At 51.2% G+C, this 15,142-nt stretch overlaps 1 protein-coding gene across 1 annotated transcript in view; it reads right to left on the bottom strand.

Annotated features, from left to right (window-relative positions):
• RBFOX1 (RNA binding fox-1 homolog 1) overlaps positions 1-7,647 on the bottom strand; it is a 2,485,336-nt gene extending 2,477,689 nt beyond the window's left edge. Inside the window, 3 exon segments of the mRNA XM_074028822.1 lie at positions 7,004-7,281; positions 7,284-7,542; positions 7,544-7,647. Of these exon segments, the coding sequence (XP_073884923.1) occupies positions 7,004-7,281; positions 7,284-7,542; positions 7,544-7,582 (576 nt within the window). The 5' untranslated portion in view covers positions 7,583-7,647.
• Between the last annotated feature and the right edge of the window lie 7,495 nt (positions 7,648-15,142).

Raw genomic sequence — 15,142 nt, 5'->3', positions numbered from 1 at the left:
GTATGCAGAGGTAAGTGTCTCCCAGCAGCACCATCCTTTGCCATCTCATGCCGAGGGACACGGCCACAGCAGGGCTCTCCACCGAGGTTAGGTTCTCCTCCAAGGAAATGTGATAACGGGACAGCAAGCATCGTGGAAGGACAGGGGCTTCGGAGTCCCACAAACCACAGTTTTCAAGACCAGGAGCATCCTGCACACATCTTGGGTAGGTGCTGGAGCATCTTGACTTACAGTGAATCTTTTCCCCCTGCTCCCCCAACTGGCCTCCATTACACTTCCAGCAACAATGTGGTGTATGTACACAATGGAATACTACTTAGCCTTCAAAAAGAAGGAAATCCTACCATTTGAGACAACATGGATGAGCCTGGAGAATATTATGTTAAGTGAAATAAGCCAGGCACAGAACGACAAATACCACACGATCTCACTTATATGTGGAATCTTAAAAAGTTGAATTCGGCCAGGCATGGTGGCTTATACCTGTAATCCCAGCACTTTGGGAGGCTGAGGCCAGCAGATTGCTTGAGCCCAGGAATTCGAGACCAGCCTGCACAACACAGCAAGACCCCATCTCTACAAAAAATACAAAAATCAGTGGAGCGTGATGGTGCATGCCTGTAGTCCCAGATACTCAGGAGGCCAAGGTGGGAGGATTGATTGAGCTTGGGAGGTCAACGCTGCAGTGAGCCAAGATCACACTCCTGCACTACACCCTGGGCAACAGAATGAGATTGTCTCAAAAAAAAAAAAAAAAGGAAGAAAAAAGAAAAAAGTTGAATTCATAGAAGCAGAGCAGAATGATGGTTGCCAGGGTGGGGAAGTGCGCAGATGCCCATCAAAGGACACAGAATGTCATTTTTAGAGAGGAAGAGTAAGTTCAAGAGATCCATGGGACAACATGGTACCTATAGTTAATAACAACATATCAGACACTTAGAAATCACTAAGAGAGTAGATTTTTTAAGTGTTCTCACCACAAAAAAAATAAGTCTGGGAGGTGATGTTATTTAGCTTGATTTAACCATTTCATAATATATACATATTTTAATCACATCATGTTGTATACCCTTTTGTACATAACTTTTGTCAGTTAAACAACTCCAAAAAAGAAGATATTCTCTTTACAAAAGTAATTATTAAAAATAAAATCCAGAATTTTTTTTTTTTTTTTTTTGAGACAGAGTCTTGCTCTGTCACCCAGGCTGGCTAGAGTGCAGTGGCACGATCTCAGCTCACTGCAACCTCTGCCTCCTGAGTTCAAATGATTCTCCTGCCTCAGCTTCCCAAGTAGCTGGGATTACAGGTGTGTGCCATCACACCCGGCTAATTTCTGTATTTTTAGTAGAGACAGTTTCGCCATGTTGGCCAGGCTGGTCTCGAACTCCCGACCTTAGGTGATCCGCCGGCCTTGGCCTCCCAAAGTGCTGGGATTACAGGTGTGAGCCACTGTGCCTGGCCAGAATATAAAAGATTATTTATTTCAACGAAGACATCAAAACATAGATTATTTCTATAAGTGGTCATTGTTCTAATATGTTTTGGTCAAAACAGTGTCCTTACCTAGCCACAATTAAACAGTTAATTGACATTTGATTGGATTTTGATAAAGTTTTCAAATCATGATTGACTTTTCCAATGTACAGTAAAATGTGTTTGAAAATATTTCATAAAAATTAATATTTAAAAATGGTCAGGCATGGTGGCTCACGCCTACAATCCCAGCACTTTGGGAGGCCAAGGTGGACAGATCACTTGAGGTCAGGCATTTGAGACCAGCCTGACCAAACCTCATCTCTACTAAAAAAACAAAAATTAGTAGGACATGGTGGCGCACACCTGCATTCCCAGCTACATGGGAGGCTGAGGCAGGAGAATCCCTTGAACCTGGGAGGTGGGTTCCCCAGGCTTAGAGCAAAACCCCCATCTTGTCTGTCTCCACTCTCATCCCAGGCAATCACAGTCATTTCCATAGCCTCAACCACCATCTACCTGGGATGTCTCCCAGGCCCCAGTGAGTCTCCAGCCCAGACCTGCCCTCCCAGCCCCAGACCCATCTGTCCCGGCCCACATTGCCTCCTGGGTTCCAAGCAACCTCAGCCAATGAGTCCAACATCGACTTCCTGTTCTTGCCTGACACTGTAGCCCTGAGGTCAAACTTGACCCTTCACCTCCAGTACCTAATAGGTCCATAAGTCCTTTGGAACATATCCCACGAACATTCCCCAAATCAGGCACTGGACTCCACACATCTCCAACACCATCACGTGAGTCACCAGCATCCCTGCCAGGGACCCCTGTCCCAGCCTCCAACTCATCTCCTTCCTGTCCCTTGAGTTCCGTGTCACGTTCCAGAGGCCACCAAAAGAAACAATGACCACCTTCATGAAATTCAAAGAACTGAGACATTTTCCTATGGTCCAAAGTCTTTCCAACTGAGAAACACACATCAAGATCCAGCCTGCCAGCCCTGTGGTTAAATATTCCTGAAAGAATTAAAGGCCAGGGCAACACGGCTCCCACTCCACAAGTACTCCCAGCACAGTGAGACTTGCTTGTCTGGAGGGGCTTGAAATGTCCAGTGTGTATCCTGCCCCTCTCTGTCACAGCTAACAGGAACGTGCTCCGTGTCTTCTTCCTGCTCAAAGGACCGTCCACCAACCTGTGCAGGCAGCACTTTCGTCCAGGGGAGGATGTGAGAACTTCCCACCATCTCCCACTTATGCACTGCATTCCTCAGGAGCCTGCCTCACAAATTACAAGAGCGCCACGGCAGACACACCGCATTCCAGCGGGTGGCCGTGTCTTCCTGTCAGCTTGAAAGATCGTTGCCAGGGAAATATCTATATCTCGGCAGAGAGAGCTTCAGCCTGTGTAGTCCAGCTGTGCTCAAATGGAAATCCAAAAACCCAGATGTTGGTCCAAACACCCTGTCTTGGGGAGCCGGCTCTGCAAGTCCCCAGCGTGGGAATGAATTGGGTGGGCCACCTGCCCTGCCTGCCCATGTCTCTGCCTCCTGGAATCCTGGACCCTGAGAACCAGGGGGATGTGGTGGGGAACAGGCCAGTCTTGTGCAGAAAGCCAAGATGCCACCCAAGTCCACTCTGCAGTGGAGGTGGGTGATACTCTGCTCTGCACCGCACCGGTGCATGAGGGGATGGAGGATGGAGTCTACACAACCCAAATGTAAAAAGATATTGCCCAAGTATTTTGTGCTTTGTCCGTTACAACACTATGCCCAGCCCAGCACGGTGGCTCACACCTGTAATCTCAGCACTCTGGGAGGCCGAGGTGGGCGGATCACCTAAGGTCAGGAGTTTGAGAAAAGCCTGGCCAACATGGTGAAACCACCTCTCTACTAAAAATGCAAAAATTAGCCAGGCGTGGTGGCAGGCACCTGTAATCCCAGCTACTTTGGAGGCTGAGGCAGGAGAATCAATTGAGTCCGGTAGGTGAAGGTTGCAGTGAGCGGAGATCATGCCACTACACTCCAGCCTGGGCAACAAGTGAGACTCTGTCTTAAAATTAAAAAAAAAAAAAATCAAAAATAAATGCTATGCCCAGCATTTTCCATGTACTGTCTTACTATCTCAGTAAATCCCATATAACCTTCCTATGAAAGTATATCTCATTGATCTCCATTTTATAGATGAGAAAACTGAGACCCCTGGAGTAGTATTAATTTCCCAAGACCGCATTGCTCCTAAAGGGTACAGCAGGGACCCAAGATCAACACTCTCACCCTCAAACGTTTCCACAAGTGTAGACCAATGTCTCTCAACGGGGGTGGTTTTGCTCATGTACCACTCCCTTGCCCCATGGCATCTGAAACTGTCTGGAGACATTTGGGGTAGACGTAACTGGGAGGGGAGAATGGCACCTAGAGGATGGAGACCAGAGATGCTGCTAACCATCCTACAATGCACAGGACAACCCCACCACCGCCACGAATGGTCTGACCCCAAATGTTGTGACTGTGCCAAAGCTGAGAAACCCAGGTTTCTCCCCAGCAAGAAGGGAAAACACCTGCAACATGGACGAACCTCTACAGGAGCCTCAGGCTGACAATAACCTTCCCGATCTGTTTTCAACCCTGGATGCTTTTACCTGGTGCGTCCATCAGGGATTTCAGGGACTCCCGTGAGTTATTACCCTTGAATGCTCGGTTCCGCCTGACAACCCAGAAATCTCTGCTGAGGTGCCTGGTCTTGGGGAAGGTGGATTGAATGGTTGAGGTTGATAACCAAATACCTAAGAGAGACTTTTCTGTCCTTCCAGGAAGAGCTGTGGGTCAGACACATCCTGGGATTATTTACAGGGAGTCAATAAAGGCTTGGAGAGGGCCAGGGTTTCTATGCCTTCTCACTGGGGTGGGTGTTTGTGGATACACAAGAAGCCTGTGAAACTTCTGATACCGGCAGGGAATCAACGCCCCTCACCCTCCACCATAAATAGATGCCCTGCAGCAGGCCTGGGCGCTCAGGGACTCCTGGGGTCTCGATTTACCTGCTAAAACACCCTCTAGCCACCACCGAATAAAGCAACCCCTTGCCACCCAACCGCAAGAGCACAGCCTGGGAGCCACTCCAAGGGACACCCAGTCACATTAAAACCTCAGCCATCCAGAGCACCAGGCCTGCTGATGAGAAAGAACATTTTATCCTTAAAAGCATCTGAAAGCCCATGCTGCTTCTTGCAGAGAGAAGTCCAAAATAATCTGCTATTAAAGAACGAGGATGGTTTTGACATTTTTACCAAGCTAATGGTCTACGCAGACAAAATCTCATAAAACGGCACTCTGTTCTTCTTGATCCACTCAGACATGGCCTATGAGTGAAGCAACGGGCTCTCCTCCTCAAAGAAATCACTGCTGATCCTCACACCAGCCTGACACTGCTTCATGGGTTCTTCAAACAGAGTATTCCCATAGAAACTAAAAAGGAAAAGGAATGTGTCTGGCGAGCATTATGGGCAGTGGGCCAAATTTTAAGTTTGAAACTCAAGATTCCCTCTTTTCGAGGGGCCGCCGGACTGAGCAGATACAGGCACCCTGAAAAGAGGGTACCATATTCAGACTCAGGAAACAAGGACGGTGTCTGTTCAGTTCCTCCATCATCCTTCAGATCACGGGATTCCCATTTCCCTTTGTAGACCAAAAAATTCAGTGGGGTTTCTACCTTTTAAATATTTCCTTATCAATATATAATCCTTTTAGCCTCCAGAAAGCATTTTAACATGGAGATTCTGGCTTAAGACTCTTGTGGGTCTGTCTCTCTCTCTTTTCCTTGAGACAGGGTCTCACTTTGTCACCCAGGCTGGAGTGCAGTGGCACGATCACAGCTCACTGCAGCCCGACCTTCCAGGCTCTAGCAATCCTCCCACCTCAGCCTCCCCAGTAGTTGGGACTACAGACACACACCACCATACCTGGCTTTGTTTGTTTTTTTTTGTTTGTTTTTTTGTTTTTTTTGTTTTTTTGGTAGAGATGAGGCTTCACCACTTGCCAGTTGCCCAGGCTGGTCTCAAACTCCTGGGCTCAAGCGATCCTCCCCACTTGGCCTCTCCAAGTGCTAGGATTACTGGCCTCTCAAAGTGCTAGGATTACTCCGTCACTTCACTGCATTCTGATATCCTGGTCTTTCGCAGAGTCCACGTAAAAGAGGGAGGTAGAGGGAGTGACAAGGACTTCACGCAATAAAGTTTCCCAGTGTTACACTACCATTGTAACTGTGTCCCGGACCAGGACCTCTCCCTTCTCATCCTTTCCGTGATGGGTCCTGGAAAACCTTCCAGAGAACTGTCCTTCTCCGGGGATCTCAAACAAAATTCACCTGAGTTCAGTGTCCAGGTGACCCAAGCTCTGAATGCAGTAACGTGCACGGGGAGATAAGGATGTCACCATGACCAAGCCTCCCAGACAGCATCCGGCAGCATCTCCAAGCCTGGGCAGGGGGACTCTGATGCAGCCGACGGCGAGGAGGGCTGCCCGTGCTGCCTAAATGGGTTCAGAATTGAAGGCCGCCCTCTCTCCCATGTGGGGCTCATTAACCACGAATCAAATTATTAAGACAAGCCCAGCTGAGCAAATGCTCAAACATAAAAACATTTGCAAGGAACAAAGAGGTCAACCCCATTATCCATCAAAAACCATCAAGGTGGCAGCCCTCACTGAGGGGTACAGCTCTCCAGGGGGCCCTCGTCTCCCCTCCAAACCCATGTGCCTCCCCAGCGGAAGGCCAGCAAAGCCACACAGGAAGAGTTGGGGGTAGGAAAGCAGAAAGTGAACCCCAGGAGGCCAGGCTGGCCACGGAGCCCCATCCCACACACACAGGCCGGATGACTCAGGGGCCCACGTGTGCGGGACACGGGGCGCTCACGGGGACGGCGCCCCGGGGGATGCGAGGAACTTTGCCTCTCTGTCCCTCTCTGTGGGAATGGAAAGAGGAGAGCGATTTCTGGGATGGAAGCCATCTGCCTCCTCTCAACTCTCGCTGCCCAACCAGAATGGGAAGAAAAACAGGAAGATGCGGGGCAGGTGAGGAGCTGGGTGAGCGCTGCCAGCCCGCAGCCCAGCAGAGCGGGGCTTGGCCAAGCCTGGCGCCAGGGACTTCCCCCCTACCCCCTCCACAAGCCCCTCGCCAGGTGAGAGGCACCGACAGAGTCCCAGACAGATGCCCCAGACAGGATGCCCAGCGCAACCCCCGCCCCTTCCCCTGCTGGGGGCCCCCGAGACGCGGGGCTCCCCCTCCCCTTTTGGCCAGCCGCAGAGTCCAGCGGGTCTCACGGCCAGGGACGTCGTGGGAGAATCAGGAAGTCGAAGCCACACACCGGAGAAGGGGCAGCTGGCGTCTCGGAGGCCGTCACAAGCTGTCACTCCGCGCCCGCGGGAGTTGCCGCTCAGTTACCAACTTCAACCCGGGGCCGGCCACGGAGCCTCCCGCCACCCCCACCCTGCGCCCCCGCCACCCCCGCGCCCCCGGACCCCCGCACCCCCGTCACTTACTCCTCTGCCGTCGCCACCTGTCTGGGTGCCGGTCTCCTCCCTGCCTGGCCGCGGCGCGTCCTCCCCGTCCTCGGGCTGTGCGCTTCCCCCCTCCAGCCCCAGCCGCAGCCTCTTCTCCTCCGGAGGGACATCGTCCTCCTCCCTCCTGGGCCGGCCATCCCTGCCTCGGGGCTTGCCCGTGGCTTCGGAGCTGCCGGAAGGGCTAGCCATGGCTCCGGGGGCTCTACCTGCACTTGGGGAAGAGGAAGGACCCGGCGCGAGCGGCCTCTCGGCGGAGCTGGGGCGTCTGAGCGCGGGCTCGGTGCGTCCGCGCGGCGCGGAGCCGGGCATCGGGGCCGGCGCGGGCTCCTTCGCGGGCCGCTCCTGGCTCTCTGGCGCCCTCTGCTGGACTCTCGCGAGCACCGCGGACACTCCGGGCCCGAGCCTGCGCCGCGCTTACCTGCCCCGGCCCAGGCTGTCGCTGTCCCCTGCCGGTGGTCAGGCCCTGCACCTCCTCCCCGCCCCAGCCAGGTTGCATCCTCATGGTCTCCCTGCCTCAAGGAGGAGGGAAGAGAAGGGACGCCCCGAGAGGGTGGACATCGGCCACAACCACCTTGTCTGCTCTTACCCTGTGTCTTGCATTATTTGGAGGTGGTGGGAAAACCGAGGCTGCTCAAAACTCGTGGAGAATTCCGCCTGCAGGATGACATGAATGCATCTTCAATAGCCTGCCAATAGATATTTTTTGAGCGTCACTGTGGACCAGGCGCGGTGATGGGGGAGGGGATATTGTGGTGAACATGACAGGCATTGCCTTCACCCAGTGGGGCTCAGCGCTGGGTGAGAAGGCATTGAGAATGCACATTGTCAGTTGGGCAAAAGGAGGCCAAGGAGAAGTGCTGGGTGCATGGGAACTGAAAAACACAGGAGGCTCAGCAGGTCTTGGAGCTGGGAGAGAACAGTAGCGGCGGTTGTTCCAAAGGAAGCAACAGCTGAGAAATGTCTCAGAGTTGTTCTCAGCCCAGTGCAGGGTGTTCAGGCAGAGGGAATAGCGTGTGCAAAAGCCCAGAGGCTGGGAAAGAAGCAGAGGGAGGACTGTGAGGCTGCAGCGTGCTGAGCAAGGGGAGAGAGGTGTGGTGGGCAGACAGATTGGCTGGGACCCCACCGTGCGGGGACAGAGGAGATAGGGGATCCTTGCGGGCCCCCAGCCAGGGCTCAGGCACAAAGACAATGCAGGTGGGCAAAGGGAGGAGACGTGGAGAAATATCTTGGAGGCAAGCACCGATGAATGAGCCCAGGATGCACCCTTAGTGTCAGTGTGGAGCTCCTTCCTTGGCTGTGTGATGAGCTGAACCGGGGGTATTTTCTGGACATTGAGGTGCTACACCCAGAGTCCAGGACAGGCTAAGTGGGCACCAGCAGCTCGTGGCCTACCTCAAAAGCAGGAGAGACAGGGGAGGCCGGGGAGGCCAGGGAGCCAGTGGAGGAAGGAGACACTGGGGAGGCTGTGTCCTTTCCACGATTCTGCCCAGGATCCTAGGCCCCTGTACTCCCTGAGCTCTCCCACCCCAATCGCTGGAACCATGTTGCACAATTGTCTCCCCACTAAGCCCCCGATGGCTGCCCCTACCCTGCTGTGCTCCCTATTTCATCCCTAACAGCTCTCACAGTGGGCAGCACATAGTAGGTGCTCAGGACACACTGGTGGGAGAACACATGGATGTGCTCAGCACCTTCCTCTCTCCTCCAGCTCTCCCCTGTCCCGAAATAATTCTGATAATGACACACAGGCTTTGAGACCCTCTTCTATTACTTCTCATATGCTAATCCATCTATACCTCACAGCAGCCCTGGGGGTGGGTGTTATTAGGGTGCCCATTTTACAGAGGAGGAGACTGAGGCATAAAGAGAGTAAATGACATAGGCACACTACAGGGGCTGGGGCCAAGTGACCGCAGCACTCAATCCCCAAAGGCAAGGGGGACGCAATTACCATAAAGGACAGCAGACTCAAAGCTGCAACCCGAATAGCCTGACTCGCAGACCTGCGGTACCCCCTGATCGTGGCGTTCCTAGAAGTGAAATAGATAAGAAGCCTGCCACATTTGTACTCGATCTGTGTTTGCAGAAGCGTTCTAGGTCAGGTGAGCAGAAGTCTAACCTGAATCATAAAAACAGAGCCACAGTCCCCAGTCGATTCCCAGACATAAGCCAGTTCACAGACCCGGAGTCCCTTGTCTGAATGGGAAGCCAGGTCCCCTCCAGAAAGGACTCTGCTCCACTGCCAAAAATTTATACTTTCTCCCAGCCTGCCCTCAAAGGAATATGCAGCCTTTTACCAGGATAACTGAACAGGGGAATAGGAACTAATGAGACCTGTGCAGGATCACTGGACACAAGCTCTGAACTGGCACTAGGGCGAGATGAGGGTCTACCAGTCAGAATAGGCATTTTGGAGGTCAGGTGAATGTTAGTACAAGTTCATGTCATGGTAGATCCATTGGGTCTCCAAACCCATCCTCTGGTTATATACAAAGTGGCAATGCTGACATTGAAATTCAGGGCATCCAACATAGCGGCTGTTCCCTTACTCATGAAACATTCTGACATCTCTGGAAACAGAACCACAATTCAGGGTTCCAGTCCACACCCACGCAGCCTGACCCAATTCCAGTGCCCAAGGTCACAGTGTCAACCCCATCTTTTGCAGCATTTAAACTACGCAGGAAAATTAGGGACAATTAAAAGGACATGGGCCACCAGCTAGTCATAGACTCTCTCTGGTATGTATCATAAATATTTGCCTTCCTGAGGTTCAATTTGGACAGACTTTGTCCCAGTCTGCAGCATACCTTGACATGATCGGCTTATCTATTCGTCTCTTCTTTTTTTTTTTTTTTCCAGACAGGATCTCACTCCCTTGCCCAGGCTGGAGCGCAGTGGCACAATCATGGTTCATTGCAGCCTCAACCTCCTGGACTCCATCAATCATCAATACTCAACCTCCTGAGTACCTGGGACTACAGGCATGCACCACCAAGCCCAGCTAATTTTTGTGGGTTTTGTAGAGGTAGGGTTTCTCTGTGTTGTCCAGGCTGGTCTTGAACTCCTTGGCTCAAGCGATCTGCTCATGTTGGCCTCTGAAAGTGCTGGGATTACAGGTGTGAGCCACTGCACCCAGCCTCCTCTTCCTCTTGATGGTGAATTCTGTAAGGGCAAAGGCTCATTCATTTTTGTTGTTTAATGAATAGGCTTTATTTTTTAGAATAGCTTAAGCTTTACAAAAAAATGAGCGGAAAGTATAGTGCTCCCATATGTGCCCTCAAATCCTCCCATCCCGTTTCCCCTGTTGTTAACATGTGGCTTTAATGTACTACATTTGTTGCAGTTGATGGGTCCATATTGATATATTATTGTGAAGTCCGTAGTTTAGGTTTCTCTCCTGGTGTGTTGCACATTCTTTGGATGGATGTGATCATCCACCATTGTATCCACCATTACAGTGTCACACAGAATAGTCTCAATGCCCTAAAAATCTCCTGTGCTAAGCTGGTTCATTCTTGAATCTCCATTGCTTTTGCATTGTGCCAAGCCCTCAGCTGGGGCATGTGGCTGTTGAAGGGATGGATATTGCAAAAACTGCTGCCAAATGTTTCCATCCTGGACGAGTAAAGGAAAGTGGCCCTGATGTTTTAAAAGGCCTGACATCAAAAGAAAGGGTGTGAGTTTACCAGGCCACTGGGATTAGCCCCCCAAGGGACCATTTCCTCAACTTGATCCGATGATCAAGGCAGCAGAAGGTCCAGAACAAAGGGGATCCCTTTTACTCTGACCTAGGACAAATGTCTGTAAATTCTTCGAGAGCTCAGAAAATGTCAACATCTGGGCCAACAGACAAAAGTGGAAATGTCAGCCGGGCGCGGTGGCTCACGCCTGTAATCTCAACCCTTTGGGAGGCCAAGGCGGGCAGATCATGAGGTCAAGAGATCGAGACCATCCTGGCTAACACGGTGAAACCCTGTCTCTACTAAAAATACAAAAAATTAGCCGGGCGTATTGGCGGGTGCCTGTACTCCCAGCTACTGGGGAGGCTGAGGCAGGAGAATGGTGTGAACCCGGGAGGCGGAGCTTGCAGTGAGCCAAGATCGCGCCACCGCACTTCAGCCTGGGCGACAGAGCGACACTCAGTCTCAGGAAAAAAAAAAAAAAAAAAGTGGAAATGTCTGAGAAAAAAATAGTTCTTTTTCTATCAGTCTAAGAGTAGAATTCTCACCACCTCAGGTGCAGATGTAATAAATAAGTAATAAAGCAGCAAGCAGAAGTGATGGAAACCATGAAAAAGATTGTGGATTATCTGAAGGAAGACACGGCTTCTGCATCAGTGGGGTCTTTAGACTCCCGCCATAACCCCCACACCCACAGAGAAGATGCGTCTGACCCCAGTGAGTACCTGGGTCCCGCCACAAGTAGACCCCAAGATGATTATTCCAGTGCAAGAGGTTTACTTGGGGGTGATGCTGGGAAACCCTGGTGATAGCCTGGGGATATGGGATGAATATGGAGAAGGGAAGACAGCTGTAAAAGGTTAACCTCTCGGTGACTCCTGTGGGCATCCCAGGACTTAATCCAACCGAGAGAGCATGTAGAAGGTGCACCTCAGACATCCCGCCTAGGTCTGCAGGAGCTGGGCCATTCCTACCCGAAAACTCACCAGGCACAACTCAGAGATACTCCTTAGAGGGTCTTAATTTCCAAGTACTTTCAACAAAGTGGCATTGGTGGCCACAGAGAGCTTCAGGCAAAAGTGGCCGGTGTGCACAGGAATAGTAAGGCCACTGAGAACATCTGCTATGGACCCAAACTCAGACATAACCAGGCTGACTCCAGCCAGACACGGAGCAGGGTGGCATCAGAAGGATGGCAGAGCAGTGACAAGGACACTTCTTGGGCAGGTCTCGAGGACGTCTGGATTCTCCCCTTCCACCGTGGAGCTAGAAGGCAGGTAGCTCAGCCAGGGCACTGCAGGCCGAACTCCAATCGAGTCTAGGCTTCAGCCTTTGTAACTGCATTAGCTCAGGCAGGGGCTGGACCTCTAGAAACCTCAGTTTCTTCATCTGTGAAATGGGCATCACGACAGTACCTGGTAGGATTGTTACGAGAATTTAACAAAATTATGCATGTAAAGCTCTAATCCTGACACCTAATAAAGGTTCAAAAATTGTTTGTTTTTAAGTATCATTAACCCAGGTACTTTTTTTTTTTTTTTTTTTTTTTTTTGAGACAGAGTCTCACCCTGTCACCCAGGCTGGAGTGCAATCTCGGCTCACTGTAACCTCTGCTTCCCGGGTTCAAGAGATTCTCCTGCCTCAGCCTCCCGAGTAGCTGGGATTACAGGTTTGCGCCACCACACCCGGCTAATTTTTTGTATCTTTAGTAGAGGTAGGGTTTCACCATGTTGGCCAGGCTGGTCTTGAACTCCTGACCTTGTGATCTGTCCGCCTCGGCCTCCCACAGTGCTAGGATTACAGGCGTGCGCCACCGCGCCCGGCCGGCCCACGTACCTTGCTTACAAAGCAGGTGAGGCTCATCCTGAAGTTGGATGAGATCCTGGGGAAGAGGAGGAGGGAGACTGAATGCTGATGAGGCTGTGCGTCAAGGTTGGGAAGTTGCAGGCAAGGGCCGGGGAACAGCTGCAGCTCACTGTGCAGCCAGATCGGCCATTAGAAGCTTCGAGACCCATATCTTAAGCTGGTCATGAATTAGGGCGTGAGGAAAATAAACCCCAAGGCTTGGCTTCCCCGCTGAAATCCCTCTTGAAAACTTTTAGTCGTTTAGGAGGTGAGGGGAGAAACCCAGCAGTTAGAACTACCCTCTTCCCACAAACGCCTGCCTTAGATTCTCAGTTGAGTCCCCAAGACTATCCGGATGAGACAGTTGCTCTCCCAGAGCTCCCGCCCGTCCACCCTACACAGGTGACCCCATAAGAGTAGACCCCTGAACTCAAAGTGTAGCTGCTTCCTCTCCAATGAGAAATCCCAGTGGGGGTAATGATTTACCCCACACACACACGCCCATAATTTCTTCAGGCAACTGCCCACAATTGACTCCTGATACCATCTGCAAACCACCTCCTGAGTGGTCTTTAGCGGCTGGCCATGACCCCAAAGCCAGCCGTACCCCCAAAATACTGAACTGACAAGTCAGCATTTCTGTGGCCCTGCATGGCTGCTGAGAATTCCATGAGTCCCATCTTACTTTCCATCTTACTGGGGCCAGGGTGCCTCACTCTTCCCAGCCCATACTCCCAGATGCCTGCCTATCTCTGCTTATAGTTTCTCAGCTTTCACCTGATTTGGAACATGTTTGTCTCTGTGTGGCCAGCACCTGTAAATTACACAGGGATTACAGCTTCCCCAGGGTCATCAACAAGCTTTGTGTCAGCCCAACCATGGTGCTGCTGGAAATTGATTGATTGATTGATTTTTTTTTTTTTTTTTTTTTTTTTTAGAGACAGGGTCTCACTCTGTCTGTCGCCCTGTGCCCAGGCTGGAGTGTGCAGTGGTGCAATCTCAGCTCACTGCAGCCCTGCAGTCTCTGCTTCCTAAGGTTTAAGTGATCCTCCTGCCTCAGTCTCCCAAGTAGCTGGGACCACAGAGGCATGTCAAGATGCTTGACTAATTTTTTTTTTATTTTTTGTAAAGACAGGGTCCCTCCCTGTGTTGCCCAGGCTAGTCTGAAACTTCTGGGCTTGAGCAATCCTCCTGCTTCAGCCTCCCAAAGTTCTGGGATTACAGGCATGAGCCACCACACCTGGCCCTATTTTTAATGTTAAATTTTATTGTTAACTATCAAGATGCAAATAACACTCCAGTGTGATTCCAGGTTTGAAAATGTCACTTTTTACCCATTTTACCTTTAAATCTGGGATGTGACTAGAATCTCATGTTTTATTCTTCTCCTCCCAATGATTATTGCAATCTAGCTCTTCATCTACTTAAATGATTCATGTAAAGGGATATCTGAGGGTCTCTCCTGCATCCTAGCACCTAATTTTTTTCCTCCTCAGCTTTAAACCTACTTAGTGAGCAGACATCTGCAGGGACAAGAGAACAAACATCAGACATCAGCATTTATCTAAACCATGGCTGCGAGCCCTTCTGAGAGGCATCTTGGGTATTTGGGCACATGGATATTTGTCTTGATTATCTGAATCTCCCCTCCTCTTGTTCTCCTGAAATGGGCACGATCAGGCCGGGTACGGTGGTTCACGCCTGTAATCCCAGCACTTGGGGAGGCCGAGGCGGGCAGATCACACGAGGTCAGGAGTTCAAGACCAGCCTGGCCAACCTGGTGAAACCCCGTCTCTACTAAAAATACAAAAATTAGCTGGGCGTGGTGGCACACGCCTGTAGTCCCAGCTACTCAGGAGGCTGAGGCAGGAGAATTGCTTGAATCCAGGAGGCAGAGGTTGCAGTGAGCCAAGACCCCGCCATTGTACTCCAGCCTGAGCAACTAGCGTGAAACTGTCTTAATAAAAAGAAGAAGAAGAAGAAGAAGAAGAAGAAGAAGAAGAAGAAGAAGGAGGAGGAGGAGGAGGAGGAGGAGGAGGAGGAGGAGGAGGAGGAGGAGGAGGAGGAGGAGGAGGAGAGGAGGGGGAAGAGGAGGGGGAAGAGGAAGGAGAAGAAGAAAAGAAGAAGAAGAAGAAGGGGGAGGGGGAGGGGGAGGGGGAGGGAATGGGCATGGGCTGTGTCTCATTGTTTCCTGCCGTGGGGTGCTGATTGCTGCAGGAGCCTTTTAATACATGCAACAGCTCTTCCAACAAAGACAAATCCCTGCCTTCTCTCCGATGTCGCTGCACTGTAAATTGCAGTTTAGAGAAGAGAGCGTTAAAGGCAATGCCCACACAGCCAGTGTGTGTATGAGACAGCACTGGGGAAGGAGGAAGGCCCCTTCAACCCAACACCATCCTGTCTTCACCCATCAGACAGCCTCAAATGGGGCCAAGGACAGCCATGGGATGAGAACAGTGAGTCCCAGAACAGGCAGAGATTCTGGGCTCAGAAGCTTCTGTACGGATCCACAACAAAGCACTCTTGGGACTCTCAGACTCTCCACATCTCACCATCACCAGAGTTCAATTTTTTTTTATTTATTTGTAAG

This window comes from Macaca fascicularis, chromosome 20, assembly GCF_037993035.2.
Source record: "Macaca fascicularis isolate 582-1 chromosome 20, T2T-MFA8v1.1".
Lineage (NCBI taxonomy): Eukaryota > Metazoa > Chordata > Mammalia > Primates > Cercopithecidae > Macaca > Macaca fascicularis.
This window is presented reverse-complemented; position numbering and strand designations above follow the sequence as displayed.